The sequence below is a fragment of the Arvicola amphibius genome, chromosome 6, assembly GCF_903992535.2.
Source record: "Arvicola amphibius chromosome 6, mArvAmp1.2, whole genome shotgun sequence".
NCBI lineage: Eukaryota > Metazoa > Chordata > Mammalia > Rodentia > Cricetidae > Arvicola > Arvicola amphibius.
The window spans coordinates 19063761-19090138 of record NC_052052.2 but is presented as its reverse complement, the minus strand read 5'-3'; the positions used below and the strand labels follow the sequence as shown (position 1 = coordinate 19090138).

General features: G+C 50.6%; 2 protein-coding genes across 3 annotated transcripts; one reads left to right on the top strand and one right to left on the bottom strand.

Annotated features, from left to right (window-relative positions):
* Nucleotides 1-884: 884 nt before the first annotated feature.
* Nudc (nuclear distribution C, dynein complex regulator) lies at nt 885-21488 on the bottom strand. 2 transcript variants are annotated; one of them, XM_038332961.2, is made up of 8 exons: nt 21266-21488; nt 10892-10969; nt 4408-4611; nt 4253-4318; nt 2624-2938; nt 1711-1794; nt 1506-1624; nt 885-1146 (listed from the first exon to the last, which is right to left on the bottom strand). In XM_038332961.2, the coding sequence occupies exons 1-8, from the start codon at nt 21302-21304 to the stop codon at nt 1095-1097; spliced, it is 957 nt and encodes a 318-aa protein (XP_038188889.1). In that variant the 5' UTR covers nt 21305-21488; the 3' UTR covers nt 885-1094. The 2 variants fall into 2 exon arrangements, with proteins under 2 accessions (XP_038188889.1, XP_038188888.1); XM_038332960.2 differs by lacking the exon at nt 21266-21488 and adding an exon at nt 15265-15466.
* Nucleotides 21489-22097: 609 nt separating this feature from the next.
* On the top strand, nt 22098-25256 carry Nr0b2 (nuclear receptor subfamily 0 group B member 2). Its single transcript, XM_038335386.2, has 2 exons — nt 22098-22693; nt 24741-25256. Exons 1-2 carry the CDS (start codon nt 22153-22155, stop codon nt 24980-24982), a joined length of 783 nt encoding a protein of 260 aa, XP_038191314.1. The 5' UTR covers nt 22098-22152; the 3' UTR covers nt 24983-25256.
* Nucleotides 25257-26378: the final 1122 nt, after the last annotated feature.

The following is a 26378-nucleotide window of genomic DNA, read 5'->3' as shown; positions in this document are numbered from 1 at the left end:
GTGTTAATGGTCTTGGCCCAGAAACCAATTCCCCAACAGCTTTGTGAAGCTTTGCATTCTCAGAAAAGGGTTTATCAAAACAGCTGGGTACTTACTTTACCCTGCACAGCCCCTGCACTCAGTGACCCCTACCCTCCAGTGGAAGCAGAGGCTCCAGGGCCAGATGTGAGCTGACATGCCTCCTGGGCCCTTTACTGCACAGGTGCTGGCTCTGAGAATGGGTCAGAGACAAACGGTGGGGCTCCACTGGACTGTACCCTGCCTTCCCAGCTCCCACACCTATGCAACGTCACCCCAGCTTTATGACTCTTCTATCTCGGCACGGTCTAGTCTAAATACTCAATTCTGGGACTGGGCTCCTGGTGATACACAGCTGCTGTTAGATCGTGTTGGATCATGGGTCCCTTTGGGAAGCTGTAGCTTCTGCTCAGAGCCACACACGCGGCAGGTGAGGTGCCTCAGAGTGGAGAGGCACTTAGACAAACTGGACAGTCCAAGTTCCATCTCTGGAGTCCACATAAACATGGAGGGACTCACCCACAAAGTTACCATCTGAACTCCACACATGTGCTGTAACACATGTACACACACAATAAATAAAGACTAAAGCAGGCCAGGTGGTGGTGATGGCACACACCTTTAATCACGTGAGGAGGCAGGTAGATTGAGATCTACAAAGTAAGTTCCAGGATGGCCCAGGATACAGAGAAATCCTGTCTCTAAATAAAGCCTGTGTCGCCATCCCCCCTAAGTCATGGAGGAGCTGAGATCCAGAGTGAAGAGCCTGCCCTAGTAGGTAGAATTCTACACAACAGAATCTAGGCTAGAAGCCAAAACCCCAGGTCCCCGCAGCAACAGGAGGGGCTAAAGGAAGGACACAGATGGAGCAGGGTAAATAGTTTTAATGTGTAACAGGTCAAATGGGGAGGAGGAGACCCCCAACACAACACCCAGCCCATCTTCGGGGAAGCCTTGGAGCTCACATGCCTGGGAAGTCCCATGCCTGCCGGCCCTAAGGCTCCCAGGTCCAGGAAATGGTGGGAAAGGAAGTTTAGGGGCTCAGTCCCAAGAGTTCAGGAAGGCAAACACGGGAGCTAGTTGAATTTGGCTTTGGAGAAATCCATCTCTGGGTGCTGATCCATGAACCTGGGAAAAAGAAGTGTAAGACTGGAGTGAGCTGTCCATCTCAACCTAGCCTAGTCCTGACACTGGGCCTAACCTCAGCTACGTGGGCCTCAGCTGAAGGCCATTTCAACCCTGGAGGCTGGAAGTGGCAAGTGCCAGCAGTGGCACCAGTTTCCAGTAGGTGGCAATAACCGCCTCTTACCTATTGCTTCCTACTCTTAAGGTAGCCTTGTCCTAGAGATGACCCTGGCAAGTGGTCAGGTTAGCTAAGCCAAGGCCATAGAACCATGAGCTTGGCTGGTTCGTGCTGGAAGGGGGCAGGGTAGCCTAGAATCCCATTCAGTGGCCTAAGTCCCCAGTGCCATCCCTGCGTTGCTTACTTCTTCAGGATTTCCTGTTTCTTCTGCTCATCAGAGGTGGGCAAGCCCATGGACTTCTGCCTTTGGTCATACATCATTTTCTCCACCATGCTGCGAGTCTCACTGTCCAGGTCCGACAGCTAGAGAGAGGCGGGGAGAGCATGAACGAAGCACTGGAGCACCTATCCCCTCAATTCCAGAAAAGCCCCAGCCAACCAGGACTCACCTTGGAGTTCTCAGGGTTAATCTTCTTGGTATTGATTTCGGGGTCACTGGTAACCAAGCGGTTCCACCATTCCATCTTATTGATCTGAGAGGAGGAGGAAGATATCCATGGAGAAGGAAAGCTCTGACCTAGGAATTACATCTCAACCCTTTTAGATCTAAACTCTCTCCCATCCACATCTGGTATCCAAGCCCCACGCAGGTCTGTGCTGGAGCCAGAGATACAGAAGAACCGGACCTCTGTCCACCCAGCAGCCAGGGAAGATAGATACACAGAGGACAACAGTTACCAATCAACCCATCAGGAAAGGAAGCATGCAGTGGGCACTCAGCGTGGAGGAGACAGGCAAGAGTAACAGGTAGACTAGGCATTAAGGCACCAGCAGTAAACAAGGAAGACCAAAAAAAAAAAAAAAAAGAAAAAAAAAAAGAAAAAAGTAAACAAAAAGGAGATCCTGGCTGGGAGGAAAACCAAGAACAAGGGCACAGAGGTGAGCGAGCGGCAGCCAAGCCACTGTCTGTGCCAGGGAAATCTGTCCTTGGACTTTTGGCCCTTTTCAGACACCACCTTTATTTACCCCAGCAAATCCCTACCTCTAGGAAGGCAGTGTAAAAGACAATATGGACTTTATGAGGGCAAATCCTTCTGTTTGTTCACTGTTCTCCATCCTTAGAACAGTGCCCGGCACACGTAGGTGCGCAAGCATGCATGGAACTGAACCCATGTGCAAGCATGATGAGAACAAAGAGCTCAGCATACAAGACTGCTCAACCTGACTCTGCCCACCCTGCGCCAGCGAGGAACACAGCTGAACTGACGCTGTTTTCTGACTACGAAACAAGGGCAGAGGAATAGGCCCCCAAGGGTCTATGGGAGCCTTGGGGAGTTGGCACCCAGGCTGGGCCTCCCCTACCTTCTCCAGGTGCACCGTCACCACTTTGCCGTCCTCGATGAGCCATGAGCTCTCCTCCACCTTTACTTCATTGTACAGTTCTCCATCAATGATCGGCGGCTGTCCTTTGAGGCCCACCCGGAGGTGTCGCCGCTGAATGTCTACCACCACGTCCTTCCCCTTCAGCCGGAAGCTGACCCGGAAGGGCACTGCCAGATCTAGTTCCGACAGGGTCTGGGTCCAGCGGTAGTTGGGCAGGTCAGCTCCATTGCCTAGGTTGGGCTTCAGCTTCCCTTTGTCCTTCTCATCTTCCTCCTCGTCCTCCTCGTCAGCATCCTGCTCACAGTCAGGGTGTTCAGTGACTTACCTGACAGACCAGAACTGCCACTGGACAAAACAGTCACAAAACAGCAGACCTACGCCAGGTGAGGGTGGGGCACACCTTTAATCCTAGATTTGGGAGGCAGTGGTAGGTGAACTTCTGTGAGTTCAAGGCCAAGAGCTAGTTCCAAGTTATGGAGAAACCTTGTCTCGAAAAACAAAAAGCAAACAAAACAGCAGACCTAAGCATGGCAGACCTACACACTCCAACCACTGAGAACCGAAGGTAAGAACAGGTTCTGATCTCTGCCAGAAGGGCTCAAAGTGTGTCATGTGACAAAGGATATGGAGTCCACTGACCCTCAGCCCACCCTTCATGGTGCCCTCTGACTTGTGAGCATGTTAAGAAATATTTTAAGCTGGGCAGTGGTGGCGCACGCCTTTAATCCCAGCACTCGGGAGGCAGAGGCAGGAGGATCTCTGAGTTCGAGGCCAGCCTGGTCTACAAGAGCTAGTTCCAGGACAGGCTCTAGAAACTACAGGGAAACCCTGTCTCGAAAAACCAAAAAGAAATATTTTAAGTGTATGACTGTTTTGTTCGCATGTATGTGTGTGCACCATGTGCACGCCTGGTGCTCAGAGTACAGAAGAGGGCATCTAACTGAAGTTAGAGATGGTTGTGAGACACCATGTGGGTTCTGAGAACCAAACCTGGGACCCTTGCATAAACGAGTATTCCTAACTACTGAGCCATCTTTTCAGCCCACTTGTGGGTATTCTTGTCCCAGTCTTTTGTTTTATTTTTTGATTTTTCAAGACAGGATTTCTCAGTGTAGCCCTGGCTGTCCTGGAACTCACTCTGTAGACCAGGCTGGCCTCGAACTTACAGAGATTCACCTGCTGCTTCCTCCCTGCTGGGATTAAAAGCATGCGCCACCACTGCCTGGTTTATTGTCCCAGTCTTAAAGCCATTTAACAAAAAGATTATCACCATCATCATCATTATAGACAATGTCTCTCTACATAACTCTGGCTGGCCTGGAACTCAGAGATCCGCCTGCCCCTGTCTCTTGAGTGCTGGGATTAAAGGTTTGTGCCGCTATGCCTGGGTTGAAAAAATATTATTTTAATTTAAGATAGGTTCTCACTATATAGCCCAAATATCAATTTTTCTGCTGAGATCACTGGTGTGAGCCGCCACACCGGGCGCTGTTCTGTTTCCCATGTCTCTGGGCTGCGACCTTGAAGGCTGAGGGCAGGGGAAGGAGACGAAGGAATTCTGTCCAAGGGAGGAAAGGTGACGCCCAGGCCCCTACTTATCTCTCTTACCTGCTTCCCTGGTGAGTCAAGGCTGCCATTCTTGAGTTGAACCTCATGATTCTGGGCATCCTTTTTCTGCAGCAAAGGGCACACAGGTGGGACAGAGCCCTACTCCCAGGGCCGATACAGTCAGGGATGGGACAGAGGCGGAAGCCCAGCCTCACCTGGTCAATCTCCAGCTGCAGTCTCTCTGCTTCCTCATCAGTCAGCTCCTTGATCTGCGGCCCCAGGGTCTCTGCCTTGGCCTCCTTGGCCAGCCTGGCTGCCCGCTCTGCCTTCTCCTGACGCTCAGTCTCCTGCCGAGCTCGCTTCTCTCTCCGGGCCTTCTGTGCCAGCTGGTTGTGGTGGTTAAATGTCTGCGTGATGAGCTAGGGAGGGCAGTGAAACATCAGAGCAGAGGGCAGTGTCCTAAGGCCTAGGGACAAAGCCCTGCCCGCCTCTACCTTGCATCTGCTGCCAGGTACAGAGCTGTGCACCGGTGAGGACGGTGCTGGTAGCTGTTTCTGCTGCAAGCAGAACTCATGCTCAGCCCCCTTAGGAAGCGTCCCCTAGCACACAGGTCTACACTTCCTGTTCCGTCTCTCTTCCTGCCTATATCCATCTTAGGCATACACCCCAGAAGGCAGCACTCTCCCAAGGGAAAAGACTATTTCCCTTCCTAAACAGAGAGCTTGTCATTTCAAGTTGCTTCACGTTCACTGAGGGGGCCTCCCATGATGCTTCAACCCCAGAACCATCTAGATGTCTGCCACCCAGGGCTTACCCTCATGGCACCTGTCACAGATCTGAACTATGACCCTGAGTCATCCTCTCTAAAGGCAGCTTCGGCAGATGCTGCTCTTACCTAGAATGAGGTCTTTGTCTCACTGGCCACACTCCAGGACCAGCGCAAATGTCTCGAGTTTACCTAGCAGGCTCTGAACAGATCCTTAGAAAATGCAATTTTCTATGGTCACCAACATTCGATACAAAATGCACACCTGAGGTCTCCCAGAGCAGCCACCCCGTGATCAGAGCTCAATTAGCCATCTGCCAGGCACCTCCACACCTAAGATGGAGGGAGGGTGCAGCCTCTGAAGTCACCCATGGTTTCCCACACCCTAAGTGCTGCCAAACGCTCCCAGACTCTCATTCGTCTGTGACCCCCAGCCCCATGCTGCCCTGAGTAGCTTCACCAAAGCGTTAGCAAGTTTGAGATGGGAGCCGCGCCACTGTGGAGAGAAACAGGTCATGGAGCAACTGCAGCAGAGGCTGTTCCACCACAGTGCCTTGTCCCCAGTTTCTAATCAGGGGGACCTTGAACTCAAGCCATTTGACAATCACTGGTCAAAGGAGGGGCAGGAACAGGTCCTCCCCTCTTCCAGTCCCATAAATCATGTCACAATCCACTTGTCCTATTACTTCCTAGCCACGAGGGGTTAAAAAAGGGCAGCGGGGAGCCACCAGGCGAAGGCCAACCATAGCAACCTCTAACCTTTCTTCCCAGGCCCCTCCCACCAAAGGACACGCTAGAGATGGCCTCTATGCAGAGGTCACAGGTCAAGCTTCAGTCACTGACACATGGTTGGGAGTCACAGGCTGGCAGGTGGGAAAGTGAGGTCTTCTTTTAAAGATTCATTTATTTACTTACTTATTTGTTTGTTTATTATATTATGTATACAGTGCTTTGCCTGCATGTATCCCTGCCCTGCAGGCTAGAAGAGGGCACCAGATCTCATTACAGATGGTTGTGAGCCACTGGTTGCTGGGAATTGAGCTCAGGACCTCTGGAAGAGCAGCCATCTCTCCAGCCCCCACAGGTGTTTTTCTGACAGCTGACAGGGACAAGGATGGTTCCGAGTCTGGCAGGGCAGACTTCCACCCAACCCGAAGGCTCAAGGAGTAGACACACTCAAGCAGTAGACAACAGGGGTGCGCCTCTGGTCAGGAGTGCTCAGAGATGGGTCCTGTTGACTCCGTCTTTCGGTCCCACCCACCCCCATCTTTCTCCCTTCCCAGACTGGATTGGACAGGCATCCTTGACCCCTTCCCTTTCTCAACTTCCAAGCAGCCTCTCAGGCCCCAGGGGAAGACCAAGAGGTCTCAGCGAGGAGGCGCCTGGAGCTGGGGTGGAAGAGGTCCACGCCAGCAGGCCCTCACCTAAGGGACAAGCAGAACTGCCCTGGCTTCTCCACCCTTACCTGTTGTAGGGTATTTTTACACTGTGACTGGTTTAATAAAGAGCTGAATGGCCAATAGCTAGGCAGGAGAGAATAGGCAGGGTTTCTGGGGAGAAAGAAAACTCAGGGAAGAAGAGAGGCGGGGAGATATCAGAGAGACACTGAACAAGACAGACATATGGCACAGAGCAGAGGTAACTGAGTCACGTGACAGAATGTAGATTAATACAGACAGAGTAATTTAAGAGCAAAGTGGGAAAAGCCTAAGCTAAGACCAAGCTTTCGTAATTAACTCTCCATGTCATTTGGAGACTGGCAATCCAAAGACAGTCAACAAGAAAGCTTGTTGCACTGACCCATCCCACAAACCTCAGCATCCTTTTCCTCCTTGGGAGCGCCTCGTTTTGAGTAACAGTGCCCAAGGTCAGAGCAAAGCATCACCTATGAAGACCCACTTGGTACCAGCCTTAAGACACTGGCTGCTTAGGCCGAGCTGTCTCCCTCCACAAGCTCCAGCAGCAGCGGAATGCCCACAGGACGCCCACTGCTCCCCAGCTTGCAGCCATGACACTTGGCCTCTGCCCAGGTCCTTTCATCTGGCCTGCAGAGCATGAGCGAGAGCGAGCGTGCAGGCACGCAGTAACTGCTACAGCTCTGCACCTGCTAGCTGCTGCTCCCTTTACGTGGACAGCCTTGTTCCGTCCACGAGTCCCCGCTGAGGCTTTCAAGCCACATTTTCTGTTTCTCACCAAGTCAAGATCCCTGTCTTCTGCAGAACAAGGCCCCTGAACAGCACCTAACTTTGCCATCAGCTCCTTCCTCACTTGAGAGGAATGAGGAGGGCTGGGCCTCGTGCCCTCTGAAGCTGGATCCTGCCTGAGCTCTCTCTGCAGCATCTCAAATACCTCAACCACCTTCCTGAACGCAGAGTAATTTTACATAACACCTTTCACTAAACTGCTAACTGGGAAGTACATCTGTTCAAACATTTACAGAATTTACAGAATATTTCTGAAGAATCAGCGACACGAGCAGGTGTGGCGGCTGCACCTGTGGTCCCACATTCCAGAAGCAGAAGAGGGAAGGTCATGTTTGAGGCTACTGTGCTGAGACTAGGGGTGAGGGCAGATATACACCTCAATGACATAACAATAACCTAGCATGGCGCCTAGCCTAAGGGTTAGTCCCCAGTCCACACACAAGCACCTAAAAGACAAAGACCGGACAGCCAAGGACAAACAAAAAGGAGGAGGCAGTCACCTAAGCAAGTAGAGGGATCTAGGAGCAGTGACGATAGCATGACAAACTCCCAAGATGGAAGGTGACAGCAGGCCACATGGGCCTAGAGCCAGGGCTGAGATGGAATCTCATCAAAAGTCAAACTGGGCCGGGCGGTGGTGGCGCACGCCTTTAATCCCAGCACTCGGGAGGCAGAGGCAGGCGGATCTCTGTGAGTTCGAGACCAGCCTGGTCTACAAGAGCTAGTTCCAGGACAGGCTCCAAAGCCACAGAGAAACCCTGTCTCAAAAAACCAAAAAAAAAAAGTCAAACTGGGCCGGGAATGGTGGTGGTGCACGCCTTTAATCCCAGCACTCAGGAGGCAGTCAGGCAGGTCTCTGTGAGTTCCAGGCCAGTCTGGTCTACACAGTGAGTTTCAGGACAGGCTCCAAAGCTACGCAAAGAAACCCTTTCTCAAAAAAAAAAAAAAAAAAAAAAAAAAGCGCCAAACTGGCCTGTGTCCTTTGACACAGATTTCCCTCATGATTTGACTTGGTAACAACCCTGGAACATGTTTACCCAAGCCCATGAATTTGCTTTTGTTTTTGGGGTTTTTTTGGGGGGAGAGGGGGTTTCGAGACAGAGTTTCTCTGTGTATCTCTGGCTATCCTGGAACTCGTGCTGTAGACCAGGCTGTCCTCAAACTCAGAGATCCACCTGCCTCTGCTAGTGCTGGGATTAAAGGTGTGTGCCACCAGCGCCCGGCAAATCCTTGAGTTCTAACAGTAGAGCAAAACCCCACCTCACAGGCCACCTTGGAAACACCTGCAGGAGTGGACAGTGACGGAAGCTTCCACAGACACAGGAAAGATGGTAGGCACAAGCACGGCCAACCGCTGAAGGTGCCACCATTTCGTCCTTCCTGTCTAAGCACAGAGTTCTAGGGCAGAAAAACCATCGATGGACACACTACACCGACAAGGCGGACGTGAGCGACAGCAAGAAACCCAGTCTCTGACCAGGCTCCCGACACAAAGCTCCTAAGTCCTTGGTATTTCCAGACAGACGGTGCATCTTCTGTTAGACTGAAACCATGTCTGTCAGAATCCTGTCTCATAGCTCAGGACTGGCTGCTGGTTGCTAGGAAGATGCAGCAAGAGCTGAGGCTGAATCTTACAAACCCCCTCCCCAGTGGAGGAAAGCAGTGGGGAGAACCTGTGAACTGCAGTGGTCGACAGCCAATGATTCGGTAGTCAGTCGCAAGCGCTTACACATGCAATCCCCTGAATGATGGAGCCTGGACCATTCCTAGCTGCTGGGCATCAAGATCCTGGGAGGAAAGCACAGAGGCACCACACCCTGCCTTTCGCTCTGCTTTTATATGGCTATTCGTGTGTGCGTGTGTGAGCGTGTGTGTAGGTGCCACACCCTCACACCCTGCCATTCCCTCTGCTTCTACATGGCTATTCATGTCTGTGAGTGTGTCTGTGCCACTTTCACACCCTGCCATATGCTCTACTTCTGTACATGTGTGTGAACTGTCCTAGAACTCTCTACTACGACTCTCAAACTGAGAGATCCTCTCCTGCCCCTGCCTCCTGAGTGCCTCCCAGTATCTCTCATAATAAAATAGAAAGGATACAGGGAAACCCTGTCTCGAAAAAACCAAAAATAAATAAATAAATAGATAAATGAATAAATAAGTAAACAAGCAAACAAACAAATAAATAAATAAAATAGAAAGGAGAAGAGTACAAGAAGTACTGCCCCCCCAAGCTCCCAGTCCCATGAGCTCTTAGCAAACCCGAGTCTGGGCAAGTATTTGACTTGAGTGGTCTGTCAAAGGATTGGGTTTTTTATTGCTTTAGGATCTCAGGCCGGGCATGGTGGCACTGGCGCACGCCTTTAATCCCAGAACTCTGGAGGCAGAGGCAGTCGGATCTCCGTATTTGAGGCTAGCATGGTCTACAGAGAGAGTTCCAGGAGGCCCAAGACTAAACAGAGAAGCTGTGTCTCAAAAAACAAATTAAAAAAAAAAAAGATGCTGAGAGCTAGTGGCACACACCTTTAATCCCAGGAGGCTGATCTCTGTGAGTTCAAGGCCAGCCTGGTCTACAGAGCAAGTTCCAGGACAGGCCCCAAAGCCGCACAGATAAACCCTGTTTCAAAACACCAAAACAAAACCAGACAAAACAAAAAGAAAACCCTTCATTATGTGTATCTTTGAGCTGGCATACATACCTGAGAGTAGGCAGGAAGGTGAGGAGAGGACAGCTGGTTTCAGGCAGCTGTGAACTCCCTGATGTGAGCGCTGCGGGCGAGCCCTCTCCAGGCCCCTCCTGCCTTTGCTCATTCTAAATAATGTCCATTATCAGGAACATAGGCACCTGCAAGCAAATCTTCTCTACCTTGCCCAGAAATGGACCCGCTGGGCACGGCAACTCTTTACAGTCCAGGAGCCACCAGGCTCTTTGCCACAAGCAGATGGACCACCCGACATCCCCAATGGCTGTGCATGGTGATTCCAACTTCTGCACGTCTTTGCCAACACTTATTTCCAGCTGTTACAGTCTCTTTTTAAATGTGTACCTGCCTAGTCTCAAACTTGAAGGTTTAAGCCACCCTCCAGCCTCAGCCTCCACAGAAACAAGCTTTTCCTGTCTTTCTGATAGAAGCCATTTTAATGGGTCTGAGGTAGCAGCTCATTATAACCTGGAAGAAAGGGGTAGCAGAGTTGTCTGACGAAGGATCTAGTGATGCAGCCCAGGTTGCCAAGGATGGCCCTGAACCACCACCTCTTAAATGCTGAGACTACAGGCCTGGCCCGTGTCTGTAATATCTTAATTTTTGCTTTTTTTGAGATGGGGGTCTCATATCATAGATCTAAATTCACTATGAAGCACAGGCTGGCTCAAATTTAGGGCTCAGATTACAGGCATGTACCACTATGCCTGGTTTTAAGCTTCAAATTAAAATGTCTGTCCACTCATCTCCCAGCCAGATAAAAACCTTGTGGGGCTGGGGGGATGATTCGCAGACAGAAAGCAAGCCTAAAGCAGACGGTCTCCATGGTGTTTCTATAGCTCAGCCCAGGACTCTGAAGAATGTAAAACACCCAAGCCGACCTCCTCATCCACAAAATGAGGGTGGCTGACACCCAGGAAACTGCCGCATGAGCACAGGACCCAGGCAGGAGCAGGGTCTCCGTGACACTCCCTCCAGCCCCACCCGCATGAGCACTCTGCTCGGGCTTAGAGAAGCCTTAACTCACCTTCTCTGCCATCCCCTCTTCTCCTCCAATAAAAAAGTCTGTTTTGCGTCGAAGAAAGCTGAAGAAGGTGTTCACAAGCTGAAAGACAGAGGGAGAGGCTGAGTCCTGGGGCTCAGGATGTCATCAGCTGCAGCATAGGAGAGAATCTGAACTTGAGCATTACCTCTGAACCTCTCCCCTGACAGCCAGCCTCCCCACCAAGCCCCACAGCCCCTTCTGCCAGGACCTTCAGTGTGAAGCATGAACTCTCATTTCTTATGTGTATACGTACACATTCCTCTTCACAACGAGGCTGGACCAGTCAGACATGCTTCCTCTACATCCAGGACTTGAAATGCCTGAACCAAGCCTTCATGGTTAGACAGTAAAGCCCATCAAGAGGTCTAGAGAGATGGCTCACTGGTTAGGGTCCTGTCACACAAGCCTGACAGCCTGGGCTCCACTGCTCAGAACCCACAGTAGAAGAAACAGCTCCTGAAAGTTGTCATCTAACTGCCACACGCACATATAAACACACATGTGCTGGGTGGTGGTGTTAGACACCGCTAATTCAGCACTTGGGATTAATTAGGGATTAGGACAGGAACGGTGACTGAACCATGAAGAGCACTTCCTGCTCTTGCAAAACAACCTGGATTCAGTTCCCAGCACTGAGATGGTCGCTCACAATCATCGGTAACTGCAGATCCAACATCCTCTGCTAGTGTCCATGGCACCAGACACACACACAGCGTGCATGCACACATACACGCACACACATAAGGTAAAAATAAGTTAATCTTTTTTAAAAAGAGCCCATAGGAGCATCTGGCATAGAAAGACTAGCTCACAAAGGCCAGACCCCTGAAGCTCATGTGACAAGCTGTTGAGTTGTGAGCTGCCTGACACTGAATGCTGGGAATCAAACTCGGGTCCTCTGGAAGAGCAGTATGGGCTCATAACTCAGCCACCTCTTTAACCCCTGTTGTTTTTGAGACAGGATCTTACTACATACCCCTGGCTGGTCTCAAACTCAATTCACCTGCCCCTGCTTCCCAAGTGCTGGAATTAAGTGTGCAGCGTCACGCCAGCTAAATAATTTAAAAAATAAAATAAGGATTGATAATCGTGTGTGTAACACTCAGGAGGCCGGGGGAGGAGGACCACAGGTTCACGGTCAGCCTCAGCTATCCAGTCGGACGCCGTCTCAAAAAAGCAGAGGGTGATTTTATTTCCCTAGTGTTTTCTATTTTTCCTGTTGGTGTAATTAAAAGCAGAAGCTTGGGGCAGATGGTCCTCGGGAAGCTGAGAGCAAGGCTGGCATTCAGTTCACTCTCTCTTTTTGTGACAGTGAACCCTTGGGAGCATCTGGCACAGAAGAGATGGGCTAGCGGACGGCAGACTCTTCCTACGTACAAAGGGTCACCAGCTGATGACTTCACTCTGATACAGCAGCATGCACTGAGCAGAAACTGAATCCATGTGTTCTGGGCTCCCATCCCATCATCCGAACAGATGATGATGTTCGGCGATCCTAGGCAGCCAGAGTCAGCGCACTGCACCGGACTGCTGAGCTGGGATGTTCTGAGGTTCACTGTTATCATCGGACTCTCCATGGACATCCTCAGCTTTCTGTTGTTTCGAGACAGGGTTTCTCTGTGTAGCCCTGGCTGTCCTCGAGCTCAGAGACCTTCCTGCCTCTGCCTTCTGAGTGCTGGGATTAAAGGTGTGTGCCATGATGCATGGCAGTGTTTGTCCTTTCTTATTTATTTCACTTAGCATAAATGTCTTCAAGGTTCATCTATAGGTCTAAATTTGACATAAGAACTTACCCCACTGTGAAGTCCCTACTTCTAGGTACTTTAAATTCATTAAAACAAAGTAAACTCACTCCCAAACCCATTTTGTTAGTTTAGGGGAATGGAGACAAGGAGGCTTTTTACTGTGGTGATGTTTGTGCTGTAACAAAGTTTGCTTGATTAGTGTGGAGCAAGTCACTAATTAGTCATAGAGGCCAGGCAGTGGTGGTACACACCTTTAATCCAGCACTCGGGAGGCAGAAGCAGATGGATCTCTGGGTTCAAGGTTATACTGGGCTACTTACTGAAGATTGTAGTGCTATTTCATTTGCATTTTAATAAATAAGCTCTCATTCTGAGATTGCTGGAGGCAGGATTGCCATTTCAGACTGTGGTCGAGGTAAGAACCAATGGCTGGCTGTTTCACTTTTCTGACCTTCAAGCTGAACCCCAATTGCTGCCTCTGGGTTTTTATTAATCGTGCTACAGGAGATTGATCCAGTTTCAAAGAGAAACAGAGCCAGATGCCTCATACCTTCAATCCCAGCACTAGGGAGGTAGAGACAGGAAGGGATATGGCTGGGCGGAGAGAGGAATATAAGTCAAGAGGAGACAGAAGACCAGGAATCAAGTCTAAGGATTCATACAGCGAGGATCACCCTTCTGGCCTGAGGATTAGGTGGAGGCAAGAACTAGTGACTGGCTGCTCTGCTTCTCTGCTCTCCAGGCAAGCTGTATTTGTTAAAGCACAAACAAAGTTATCACCACAGTTCACATTTGCAGGTCTGACACTCTCTCCCACTAGGAGGGATTCAGTCCTCGGTCAACACAAGCACCTAGAGAAAGACTTGGAATGTGTAGTGACTAATGGAAGGCTAAATGAAAACCTACCCCCAGCAACAGACGAAAGGGGCCTATCTAGGTGAGGGGCTTCGGGTCTGATTTCGGGTAAACCTGCCACTCTCTGACCCTCGGGTGCTTGTAGAATTAAGTACTGTCAGAACCGGTGTAGGCTTTTCCACCTCTGCCTGCATTTCCATTTGAGGGGGAAAAAAAAACCAAAAAACCAATTAATAGCATATGTATCTTTGTGGATCATAAACCACACCCACGGTGTTAACTAGGTCTGGTCATTCAACATCACCTATGGGCTATATATTTGGGCATCTCACTATGTACCTCACTGGCCAAGAACTTGATTATATAGAGCAGGCTAGCCTCTAACTTGTAGTAATTCTGCCTCTTCCTTCCCAGTACCAGAATAACAGATATGAACATCATTCAAACCCTAAGGTATACTTACTTTTGGGGGTTTTTGTTGTTGTTGTTGTATTTTGTTGAATTAGCTCTTGTAAACCAGGCTGGCCTCAAACTCACAGAGATCCACCTGCCTCTGCCTCCCGAGTGCTGGGATTAAAGGCATGCAACACCACAGCCCAGCGCCCTTAGGTGTACTTCTAAAATGCTCATTGTGGCCAGCAAGATGGCTCACTGGGTAAACAGTGACTACCTCAAGAGCCTAGCAACCTAAGATCATGAACCCACATACAGGTCGCAGGAGAGAACTGGCCCCACAGTTGTCCTGACACAAACACCCAATTATAAAAATTTGATTTTGTTTTTTCAGGAGAGTTTCTTCTCTAAATAGCTCTGGATATCTTGGAATTAGCTCTGGAGACTAGGCTGACCTCAAACTCAAAATATCCACCTTCCCCACCTGCCTCTGCCTCCCGAGTGCTGGGATTAAAGGCACACCGGACTCATTTTTTTTTTTTAAGCAATAAGTTCTCTTTGTAAGTAACTCCATGAACGCAAGGTCTGTTCTCCGGCTGTTTCTGCATCCCCAGGGTCCAGTCTTCTGTGTCTTGTATACGATAATGGCAAACACTTGATGAACAAGCCTTATGAACTTTAAAAGTACTACTTCCCTAAAATTCAAGAAAACTAGGAGCCACGCAGGGTGGGGCACATCTGCACTCAGAGGCAGGAGGAAGGCCCTGAATTGGAAGTCACCTTAGTCTATCTAACAAGTTCTGGGCAAGCCAGGGATACACAGCTAGACCCTGACTCATAAAACCAAAACCAAGAACTGGCATTCCCACTCGTCACCTCAGACTGGGCAACTGAGGTTAGACCATGCGGAACGCTTAACCCCGTATAAGGCAACTGAGCCATCTACAGGTCTCCGGTTCACTTCCCTGACTCAAGTTTAAAAAGGCCACGTGCTGACTTCGCCCCGGTTCTCACTACCCCACGCAGTGTGTGATAGGTAGGCTTCAATTCTGGTTAAGATGGAAATCACGTCGGTCCAGGGATGCCCTAGTGAGTAATCATTAAAATGCAAGCTGAAGCACGCGTGGAGCCCAGAATGGATGCGGGAAGCTTTGGGGTCACTTTGGAACAACGAGATTGCTCTTGGGGGCCAGGTGCGGGGCGCTGATGGCGTGGGAGTGAGACTTCGCCCGCGGGGTGGGTGGACCGGAAGCTGGGACGCGGGGACCAGCTGCGGGGCCTCGGGGACCCGCGAGGCCGGGGTGGGGGAGGTCTCGGCGATCCACGGCGGACAAGGGCCGGGGCGCGGGCCATGCCGCTTACCTCCTGCACGCCGCCCTCGTGCTGCTGCGCCATGGCCAGCAGCATGCCGTCGAAGCGCTCCTCCTCCTGTTCCCCGCCCATCTCGCTGAGCTCCGAGCTCCGCACTCGCGCTCGGCGATACCCGCGCTCCGCTCGGTTCGAGTCGGGCCCAACGGTTCCCCTCGCTGGCCTTCCGCAGCGGAGCCGGAAACACGCATCGTCCCGGCTGCCTGGCTCCGCCCTTCCCTGCTCTCCTCCCGCCTCCCCGCCCATCGCTGGCCATTGAGCTCCCGGAACACAGCCCGCTTCACCGGTCATTGGCTAACGGGCGGAGCAAATCAACAGGAGCGACCCTAAAGCGATGGGCGAGGCTTGCGGCCGCAGAGTTTGGTTTGAGTTGCTATGGTCACCAGATACCTGGGAGCTTTCTAGAAAGGTCTGAGCTCACGTATTGAAAGGGTTGGAAGTTAAGAGAAGTTTTGGTCGAGCAGTACCTTCTTCAGTTGTCTTTTCCTGCGAGCGGCAGTTGGGACCCAGGAAGAAATCACTCACCAAACCTACTCCATCATGCTGGACCAGGCTTTTGGAAAAGCGCACAGAACTGTAGTTAGCGTAGAGCCCCGGGCTTAGAAACTGTTTGCACTTGGATTAATGCTCTTCCCTTACTGTCTGGAAAACTGCTTTGTATTGGTGGTGATGGCTTGCTTTGCTTTGCTGTTGTTGGGAATGCTGTACCGGAGGCAAGGACGAACTTGTGCTCCTGGTCCACCTACCTTCTTGTCAAAGCACTGAGATTGCCCGTGCGTATCACCTGAAGCCCCGCGTGCATACATACATACATATATATATATATATATATATATATATATATATATATATGTGTGTGTGTGTGTGTGTGTATATATATATATATTACTTTGTAAATCTGGAAGTGCTACACTGTTGGAAGATTATTACCAAACATTTCCTGAGAGCCTGGCCGTATCTCCCTTCTTGAAAAAGAGACTCCTGAGGGTTGAACCTCAGAAGAACATTCCCAAAGAGCAGGATTTATCTCCCCTATCAGACTCAGGTCTCAGAGGGCTGGTCTGTGTCATCTCCCAGTTAGAACCTATACTGGTTAGTTTTATGTAAACTTGACACTAGCTACCCTCATCAGAAAAGAGGGAGCCTTAATTGAGAAAATGCCTCCATAAGATCCCACAGAGGCCGGGTGGTGGTGGCGCACGCCATTAATCCCAGCACTTGGGAGGCAGAGGCAGGTGGATCTCTGTGAGTTCGAGGCCACCCTGGTCTACAGAGTGAGTCACAGGATAGGCTCTAAAGACACACAGAGAAACCCTGTCTTGAAAGAAAAAAAAATCCCACAGAGGTAAACCTGTAGGGCATTTTCTTAATTAGTGATTGATGGGGAAGGGCCCAGCCCATTGTGGGTGGGGCCAACCCTGGGCTGGGTTTTATAAGAAGCAGGCTGAGCAAGCCAAGAGGAGCAAGTCAATAAGCAGCATTAGCTTCCGCCTCTAGGTTCCTATCCTGTCTGACTTCCTTAGATGTGGAAGTGTAAGCCAAATAAACCTTTCTTTCCCAATTTGCTTTTGGTCATAGTGTTTTATCACAGCAATAGAAACCCTAGCAGTGGTGGCGCTCACCTTTAATCCCAGCACTTGGGAGGCAGAGGCCAGCGGATCTCTGTGAGTTCAAGGCCAGCCTGGTCTACAGAGCAAGTTTCAGTAGTTCTAGGACAGCTAGGACTGTTACACAAAGAAACCATGTCTTGCGGGAGGGAAAGAAAAGAAAAGAAAAAGGAAAGAAGGAAGGAAGAAAGAAGGAAGGAATGAAGGAAGAAACCCTAAGACAGAAAAGCCCTGGACTTGTATGAGCAAATGGCTCCAGTCAGCCTCTGGTCTATAGCGATCCTAACCACAGCCTTCTCTCCCACTCCAGGAATTCCAGAAATGACACCTGTCCTCTTAAGGTAGGACCTTAACATACCCAGGGCACAGGAAATACACAGCTCCCTACAGTGAGAGGTACCTAGCTTCCGGCCTGGCAGAGGGGTTCCACCTCCTCAGCTTCCTCTTCCAAAGAGTGAGGACAGCAGCAACAGTGGTGACTACCTGCCTTCGGGACATGCCTGAGTGCGCAGGCGCTTTGCATCCTCTTTGAGCCCCACAGCCAACAAGGGGGAAGCCCTGTAGAAGCAGTTTCTGTGATGCTTAAAAATAATAATAATAATAATAATAATAATTCAATTTTAAAATTTTTTTAGGTTTATTTTATGTATATGTTTTGCCTGCATGGCTGGCTGTGCACTATATATGTACAGTGCCTGCAGAGTCCAGAGAGGGTATTGGATCCCCTGGGACTAGAGTTATTGATGTTTGGTTGTGAGCTGCCACATGGGTGCTGAGAACTAAACCCTGGTCCTCTGCAAGAGTATCAAGTGCTTTAACCGGTGAGCCATCTCCTCGGCTCGCTACATTCATTTCTACCTGTAGATATAAAGAAACATGAGGGGGATTATCGCCAACTCCCATCCAGTAGAATAGGGTTTGTGCTGTGTTTTCTCCCTTCTGTGTTGACAACGTCCATCTCCCACTCTGAGAAACGTGGTTTCCATTAGTCTTTCTAACCCCCCGCCCCCTTACGTGGGTACAGCATAGAAGTCAGGGCCTTGCATATGGTAGGCACTCTCTCTCCATTCACTACACTCCCACGCCAGAATCAGACTTGGAGTACCGGCTGATTCTAGGAACTGGGAAGATTGGTGTCTTGTAGCAGAGCACCAAAGCATATTCAGAGAACAACATGGCAGATCAAAAGAATGTCACCCCCAGGACTTAGACACATAGACCGGGCTTCTGATTACCAAACTGCTGACAACAGAATCATCTGTTTGGCACTATAAATAATGACAGCAATACTTCATACACTACTAGACATGAATTCAAGTCCATATAAATACCTTTGGACCAGTGAGATAGTTCAGCAAGTAAAGGCACTTGTGGCCGAGTCTAATGATGTGAGTTCAACCCCCAGGATCCGCATGGTGGAAGAAGAGCACCAACCCCCATTAGTTAGTTAGCCTCTGATATTATCCTCATTTTTTTTTTTTTTTTTTGGTTTTTCGAGACAGGGTTTCTCTGTAGCTTTGGAGCCTGTCCTGGAACTAGCTCTTGTAGACCAGGCTGGTCTCGAACTCACAGAGATCCGCCTGCCTCTGCCTCCTGAGTGCTGGGATTAAAGGCGTGCGCCACCGCCGCCCGGCTATCCTCATTTTTTTTTAATCAGGCACAGTGACATACGTGTTTAATCCCAACACTTAGGAGGCAAAGGTGGGTAGATTCTATGAGTCAAGGCCGTCTTGATCCACAGAGTTCTAGAACAGACAAGGTGTCTGACTTTGGGTTACTATTGCTATGATAAAACACTGTGACCAAAAGCAAATTGGGGAGGAAAGGGTTTATTTGGCTCACACGTCCACAGCAGTGTTCATTACCTAAGGAAGGGAAGTCAGGACAGGATCCTGGAGGCAGGAGCTGATGCACAGGCCATGGAGGGGTGCTGCTTACTGACTTACTTTTCATGGCTTGCTCAGACTCCTTTCTTTGCTGGAATTCTGCTGACCAAGCTGGCCTTGAACTCAGAGACCTGCCTGCCTCTGCCTCCTGGAGGCTGGAATTCCACCACCATCCAGCAGATTCCTTTCTTATAGAACCCAGGCCCACTAGCCCAGAGAAAGCCCCACCTACAAGGGGCCGGGCCCTCCCCCATTACTCACTAATTAAGAAAGTGCCCTACAGGCTTGCTTGCAGCCTGATTTTTATGGAGGCATTTTCTTAGTTGAGGTTTCATCCTCTCAAATGATTTTAGCTTGTATCAAGTTGACATAAAACTAGCCAGCACACAAGGTTACATAGTAAAACCCTCTCTCAGAAAATTAAAAAAAAAAAAAAAAAAAAAAAAAAAAAAAAAAACCACTGGCACCAAGCAGCTAGGGGATACGAACGGACAACTGATGCAGTTTAGAGGCTGAGGGAAGAGGGTCCCAATTTCAAACACACCTAGCTACTCTAGGCAAGCAGAGTGAGATTAAGGCCAGCCTGAGTAACCGTTCCTGCTGCCCTTAAAGAGATCCATGTTTGGTGCCCAGAGCCCACCCAATGCCTTACGGTCATGTGTAGCTCCAGTACCATGGACTCTGAAGCCCTCTTCTGACCTCCTTGGGCACCAGGCATACACATATATGTATGCAGGCAAAACACATGCATAAATCTAAAAAAATAATTTGAATCGGGGGTAGTGCACTGGAGTATTATCCAACAAGAACAAAGCCCTCGTGCTGCAAAAAGAGGAGGAGGAAGAGGAGGAGGAGGCAATGGAGCAGGAGGAAGAAGGAAAAAGAGGAAGAAGGAAGAGGAGGGGAAGGATGACAGACGGAGTGCTGCGGTGCAGGCCGGTTGTCTCAGCACTTGGGAAGAGGAGGCAGGAGGATCCAAGAGTTAACAGTTAGCCTTGGCTACATAGTGAGTTCAAGGACAGGCTGGAGTACCTGAAACCCTGTTTCAAAAAAACAAAATAAACAAAATTTTTAAAAATGGTTGAACAACATGGGTCAGCAAATCAAGGCAATTCCCCTGGACTAGCCTGACTGTCTGCGTTTGGCCCCTGGAACCCACATAAAGTGGAAGGTAGAGACTGAGGCTTTTCAGGATGGCTCTAGCCCCCAATTTCAGCAGGAACAGGAGGTGCAGCCTGTCCATCTGTGGGGATCAGGATGTAGCGAGCCCCGTTTCTAGCTACAAGAGGGGCCTATGTCCCGGCAGACAGAAGAAAGGTTTTGCAGACACAAGTTTGGAGGTGAGGCTTGGAAGGCATTGGACCTCACTCCCAGAACCCCAGCACTTGGGAGGCAGATGCAGGACTGCCATGAGTTTAAGGTTGCCTTGGCTACACTGAGTTCCAAGATTACCTGAGCTACAAAGGCAGACATTGTTTCAATAAGCAAGCAGAAGGAAAGAAAAAAAGAAAGAAAGAAAGGAAGGAAAGAAGGAGGAAAGTAGAACTAGCTCCACTTCGTACCCACAAAAATCACATATTTTATGTTGTCTGCAGCCATCATAAATGAAATTGAAAAGTGGCAGTAGCAGACAGCAGGTAGGTGTGGTAGCTCAGACTTGTAATTCTAGCAACTGGTGACCAAGGCAACACAGTGCAAATTCAAGGCTAGCCTGGGCTACGGAGTGAGCAATCGGCACCAAACAACAATAAAGGAATGGAGCCCCGGGCTTCCTGTGTCATTTCTAGGAAAGCGATAGACAAGAATGGTCGCTCGCGGACCACCGAGGACCACCTTGCCCAGCTCCGTCAGGCCGCCTGTGTTTGTTTTCCCACTGTTAGTGTTCCTTGTCATACCTGCTGGTCTGTTCTTTTCCTAAGGGAGGCCTGGGCTGAGGTATAGGCCACTACGGTGAAAGCAGCCTGCAAGGTTAGAATGGCATGCGCAGTCTGTGCAGGACCTCGCTGGGTTCTCAAGTCAGCACCGCAGGGAGACCTTAATGTCTCAGGTAAGACGCCAAGGCTCACAGAACCCTGGAGACTAGCTGACAGTCACATGGCGTCTGGCAAGCATGAAGCCAAGACCTGATGCCAGGGTGGAGGACGCAGAGTCTCTCCCTCCTCATCCAGGAGCACCAGGTTGCCCAAGAGTGTGGCAACAGCAAGCCTGCTAGGCAAGGCTAGCCAAGGTCAGGAACCTGACACAGCTGAGGACCTCCCATTTTCCTTGTCCCTCGCCCGCCTCTAACCACTTGAGACAAATATCGGGAACAGAGAAGCCATGTGCTGCCGCAGATATGTTTCCACTCACTCCAGAGGCGGGCCACACCTGTAGACCAGGCAGGGATAGGAGAGTGGGAGGGGTGGGGTCAGTTCCTCGCCACCGGTGCTGGGAAACTCACACTGAATGAAGTGCACAATTGATCCAGGGGGACAAAAAGGGTGACTTTGGGGCTGTACATACCTGTGCTCTGTCCCTTCCTGTTGGAGTAACTTTGAGCATGTCACTTCACCTCTCTGAGTGTCACAGAGTAAGACTCTAATATCCGGAAGTCCCCAACATCACAATGGAAAGTGACCCACGTCTAGTGTGTCTTCAACAAATGGCAGCCAGGCAGGCTCACGGTTTTGCAAGGGCCAGCTGCCCTGGAGCTACAGGAATGCAGGCTGGGAGCAGGGGGCTCCGAATGGCCTTCCTCCAAAGGAGCCCCTGTGCTGGAGTCCCAGGAAGGGGGCCTTCTAAACTGTACAACGAGTTAAGTCCCCAGGGACCTGGCTCCCTTCCCTGCAGCCTGTTTCTTACCAACAACAGGGGCAGAGCCCCAAGGTTAGGCAAACACAGCCGCGATAAGGCACTTCCAGGCTGGGTCGCACATTCAAGGCTTTAGCCAGCTTTCCCTGGCTGGCTCCTTGGCTCAGTGAGAACCCTGGTCCTGTGTGCATGAAAGTGGGCACCAATAGAAGCAGCAGTCAGAGCCACTGGCTGGTTAAGCACCTGAGACCTTGGTGCCCTGGGACAGCCTGGGTTAATGACCTTGTTTATACACTTGAGTCATCCGATAAAAGGCAGGTAGGTGGCCCTGTGCCCTGCAATGGCCACTTCATTGACTAAAGCGATAGCAAGGCCACGTGGAGCTCCAGTGCCCCTCCCCCACCATTTCCTCACCAGTCCTGCCAGGGTCAGTGTGTGTATGCATTGTGTGTGTATGTGTTTTTTTTTTTTTCAATGAACATGACTTCTGGAGTCAAGGTTGCACGGCCATTCCCCCCTCCCGCCCATCCAGGATATAAATAGCCCCACAGTACAGAAAGGCCAGATAGCTGGGAAGAAACAGGAACAAGACACCAACCATGAACTCCAGCCAGTCTGGGGGTTGCCCATGCCAGAGCTCTGCAGGCCGCCCAGCTATTCTGTATGCACTTCTGAGCCCCAGCCTCAGGTCCAGGCCCATTGCACCGGCGTCTCGCAGCCACTGTCTGTGCCAGCAGCACCGGCCTGTTCATCTGTGTGCTCCACACCGCACCTGCCGGGAGGCTCTGGATGTCCTAGCCAAGACAGTGGCATTCCTCCGGAACCTGCCGTCCTTCTGCCACCTGCCCCACGAGGACCAGCGGCGGCTGCTGGGGGGCTGCTGGGGCCCTCTCTTCCTGCTTGGGTTGGCCCAAGATACTGTGACCTTTGAGGTGGCTGAGGCTCCGGTGCCCAGTATACTTAAACAAATCCTACTGGAGGAACCCAGCAGCAGTACCCAGGGTACCCAGCAACCAGACCGGCCACAACCCTCACTAGCTGCTGTGCGGTGGCTCCAGCGTTGTCTGGAGTCTTTCTGGAGCCTTGAACTGGGTCCCAAGGAGTATGCCTACTTGAAAGGAACCATTCTCTTCAATCCAGGTGAGTTTCCAGACTCTCCTGGCTGGTGGCCAGACTGGGAGTGAATAGGACCCATCCAGGGAAAGAACCTTCTTGGAGCTTGACATCTATTGTTTCTTTGTATCCTTGTTAGCCTCAAATAGATATCTCCCAAGAGAGACATAGAGAGGTTAAGCAACTATCTGAAGGCCACACAGCAAGGTAGAGGTGGCAGAGCAGGGTTGGAAATGCAAGCCAAACAAATGCAAAGATTGGTCTTTGCAGCTGCGCCTGAGAAATTTGCCCTGACTCTCGGGGACTGTGGGAGGGTGGAGGGAGTAGGGGAGACCCAGCCACGTAGCAGCCACATCTTCCAAGGGCAGGCTGCACAGTGAGGTTCTGAAGGTTAAAATCCTCTGTGGGTTCAGAGAGGCCACACAGAGAAAAGATGAAAGAATGGGAGTGAGCACTCCCTGGGAAATCTAGCCAGGAGAACAGCAATGGGTGGTGGGGCAGGACGATGCCAGGAACTGAGGCGGGGTCTCGGCATGAAGCTATAGCTGGCCTAGAACTCACTATGTAGAGCAAGTTGACCTCAAACTAAGACTATGCCTGGCATGGGAAAATATTCTTTGTAGCTTTGAAGAAGATAAGAGACAAGCCTTGAAAGTTAAAGTATCACGCCAAACAGCAGCAGCAGTACCAAACAGCCACATGTGTTTACCATATGTCAGGACACAAGCTAAGGGTTTGACAAATATTGGTCATAACAGTCGTGGGAGACAGGTACTGTCATTATCCCTACTTGGCAGATGAAGAAACTGAGGCACAAAGATTAAACGCCTTATCTAAGGTCACTCCTAAAGATTAAACTATTTGTCCAAGGTCACTCAGCTAACAAGTGGCTGCACTGGGATTCAAATCCAAATCCAGACAGCCTGTTTCTGTTTTGTTTTGTATTTTTTTTTCCAATACAGGGCTTCTTTGTATAGCTTTGGCTATCCTGGAACTTCCTCTGTAGACCAGGCTGGCCTTGAACTCACAACTCACAAAGAACCACCTGCCTCTGCCTCCAAAATGCTGGTGCTGGTGCCACCACCACCTGGCTTTGTTTTTGGGTTTTTTTTTTTGTTTTGTTTTGTTTTTTAAGATTTAATGGCTGGTGTCCCACACCTTAATCCCAGTATTTCAGAGACAGGGGGATCTCTGCAAATTCAAGGCCAGTCTGGTCTACCTATCAAGTTCCAGGACAGACAGGGCTACACAGAGAAACTCTGTCTCAACCAAGAAAGTAGGAAAAAGATTTACTTATACATTATTTTATGTGTATGATTTTCTACCTGTATATATGTGCATCATTTAAGTGGGAGCTCACGGGAGCCAGAAGAGGGTGGGAGGAACTGGAGTTATAGGCAGTTGTGAGTCACAATGGAGGTAGGAGCTGGACCCAGGCTCTCTGCCATAGCAGTAAGTGCTCTTAACCGCTGAGCCATCGATGTCGTCCGGACACTGTAGTCATCACATCTGCACGATCTCCTTCCGGTCTGTAAGTGGACATGCCAGGCAGTGGTGGCGCACGCCTTTTAATCCCAGCACTCGGGAGGCAGAGGCAGGCGGATCTCTGTGAGTTCGAGGCCAGCCTGGGCTACAAGAGCTAGTTCCAGGACAGGCTCCAAAGCTACAGAGAAACCCTGTCTCGAAAAACAAAACAAAATAAGTAAATGAAAAATAAAATAAAATGAAGGAGATGGTGCAGAGTGGGCCAAGGCATGGAACTCATTAGTAAAGTATGGCCTCCCGAGCCACAGGTCCTGGATTTGACCCCCAGCACCACCAAACAATTAGGTCTCTTTAAGGGCTGGGCATGCAGTTCAGCCGTACAACTCTTGCCTAGCATATTAAAGGAGCCATCAATGTACTACAGCGCAGTTGTAGAAGGCCTGCCTGGCGGGCACAAGCGTGCACGAGGCCCTGCATTGCACCCCAGCAGGTGAGGGGAGGGAACTGCTAGCATTCTCCCACCCTGGGCTAGCCTGGGCTAGCCTCCACAGAGCAGCTGCTTACCAGCCCTCTTTGCCCTCTACCACAGATGTGCCAGGCCTCCATGCCTCCTGCCACATCGCCCAGCTGCAACAGGAGGCTCACTGGGCCTTGTGCGAAGTCCTAGAGCCCTGGTACCCAGTTAGCCAAGGCCGCCTGGCCCGAATCCTCCTCATGGCCTCCACTCTCAAGAACATCCCCTGCAGCCTGCTGACGGACCTCTTTTTCCGCCCTATCATCGGAGATGTTGACATCACTGAACTGCTAGAAGACATGCTTTTGCTGCGGTGACCTGCCGAGTGGGGTCCGGAGCTTCCAAAGGGGAGGAGCTCAACTCCCCAGGAGTGCCCTCATTCCAGCCATAGCCCCAGTTTGGACTTCCTTGGCTTGGACGCCATGTGCTACTAACTGCCTAATAGGCCCTTGGAGGCCCCCAAAGCCTCTGGGCCAGGGCCAGGGATGGGAGCATGAATGAGGCTGTATACATCAAGCCAGAATTCCTCCTGACTTTGTATAGAACTAAACTAAGTTATTGATTTTTGTAATAAAAGGTATGACCAGCTGATACCATAGTTGCCTGTAGAAGGGACCAGCCAATCTCCAGGGTGCACCCTACTCTTGCCAGAGGGGACTCCTGGAAAGGAACCAGAGACCAGCTCCTTAATATTCTAGGGCAGGATGGTGATGTCAATGCTAGGGATAAGCTTTGTTTTACAGCTGAATGAGAAGCCACCAGAAAGCCTCTTCTCATCTCTGCCACCTCCGCGTCATTCTCCCTGAGCAGAGGGACTTTCTGTCCCTGTCTCCTGAGCCTCCGTTGTCGGCTCTCAGGTTACTGTCCCCTAGAGATCGTCTCTTACCTTGGAGATACTGGGATTGCAGCTAATCACAGAAACGTCCCATTCCCAAAGTAGACAAGCCCACTTTACTTTCAAGAATTCTTGACCCTCAGAGTACCCCCTTCCTGCAATTGACAGAAGATACTGGTCCTTTACTCTCCCAGCACCAGGGAACAAAACAGCCAGAGCTGCCCCCAAAGCAACTTAGAGGCCGAAACAGGCAGAGCTTTAACTATGGTATGGTCACCCACGGTTATTAAAGTCTGAAACCACTGTGTCCTGAGTCCCTGAGTTCCCCTCCATTGTGCCTCTGCCCTGCCCCAGTCCAGGGACCCTCTGCTCCGAGGGTCATTCCCGTTGTCCTAGTCACCTAGGCTGTACTTGGTCAGGCTACAGCGTCCAGCCCTGCTCCATTCAGAGTCTGGCTAGGGTCTGTTTTGATTGGCTAATGTCTGTGCCTCAGTGTTTGTGAAATATTTTGACCCGGTTATCCTGGGTCAGGGTGACTGACCTGAAGGGTGGGCAGGAGGAAATGATAACCACACAGCTGCCTATAGGACTTTCAGCCCTCCTCCTGTGCTGAGAAGGCTCCACCCCTTCACCGCCACAGTTTGGATCCTTCTCACAGGGCCAAGTTAATTATTGCTCAGAGAGAGGTCATTCTCTCAGGGGCAACAGCCTAGGAGTCACCACTCAGGCCTGGCTCTAAAGCTCCCAGCCTAGGACCATGCCTCCTGACCGTTATGGATACCCAGTGCCAGCACCAAGGACAACCCTGTGCCTTCCCCCAGCCCCTTAGTATAGAACCACCCAGCTCAGATGCCGCAACGATTCACAGAACTCAGATG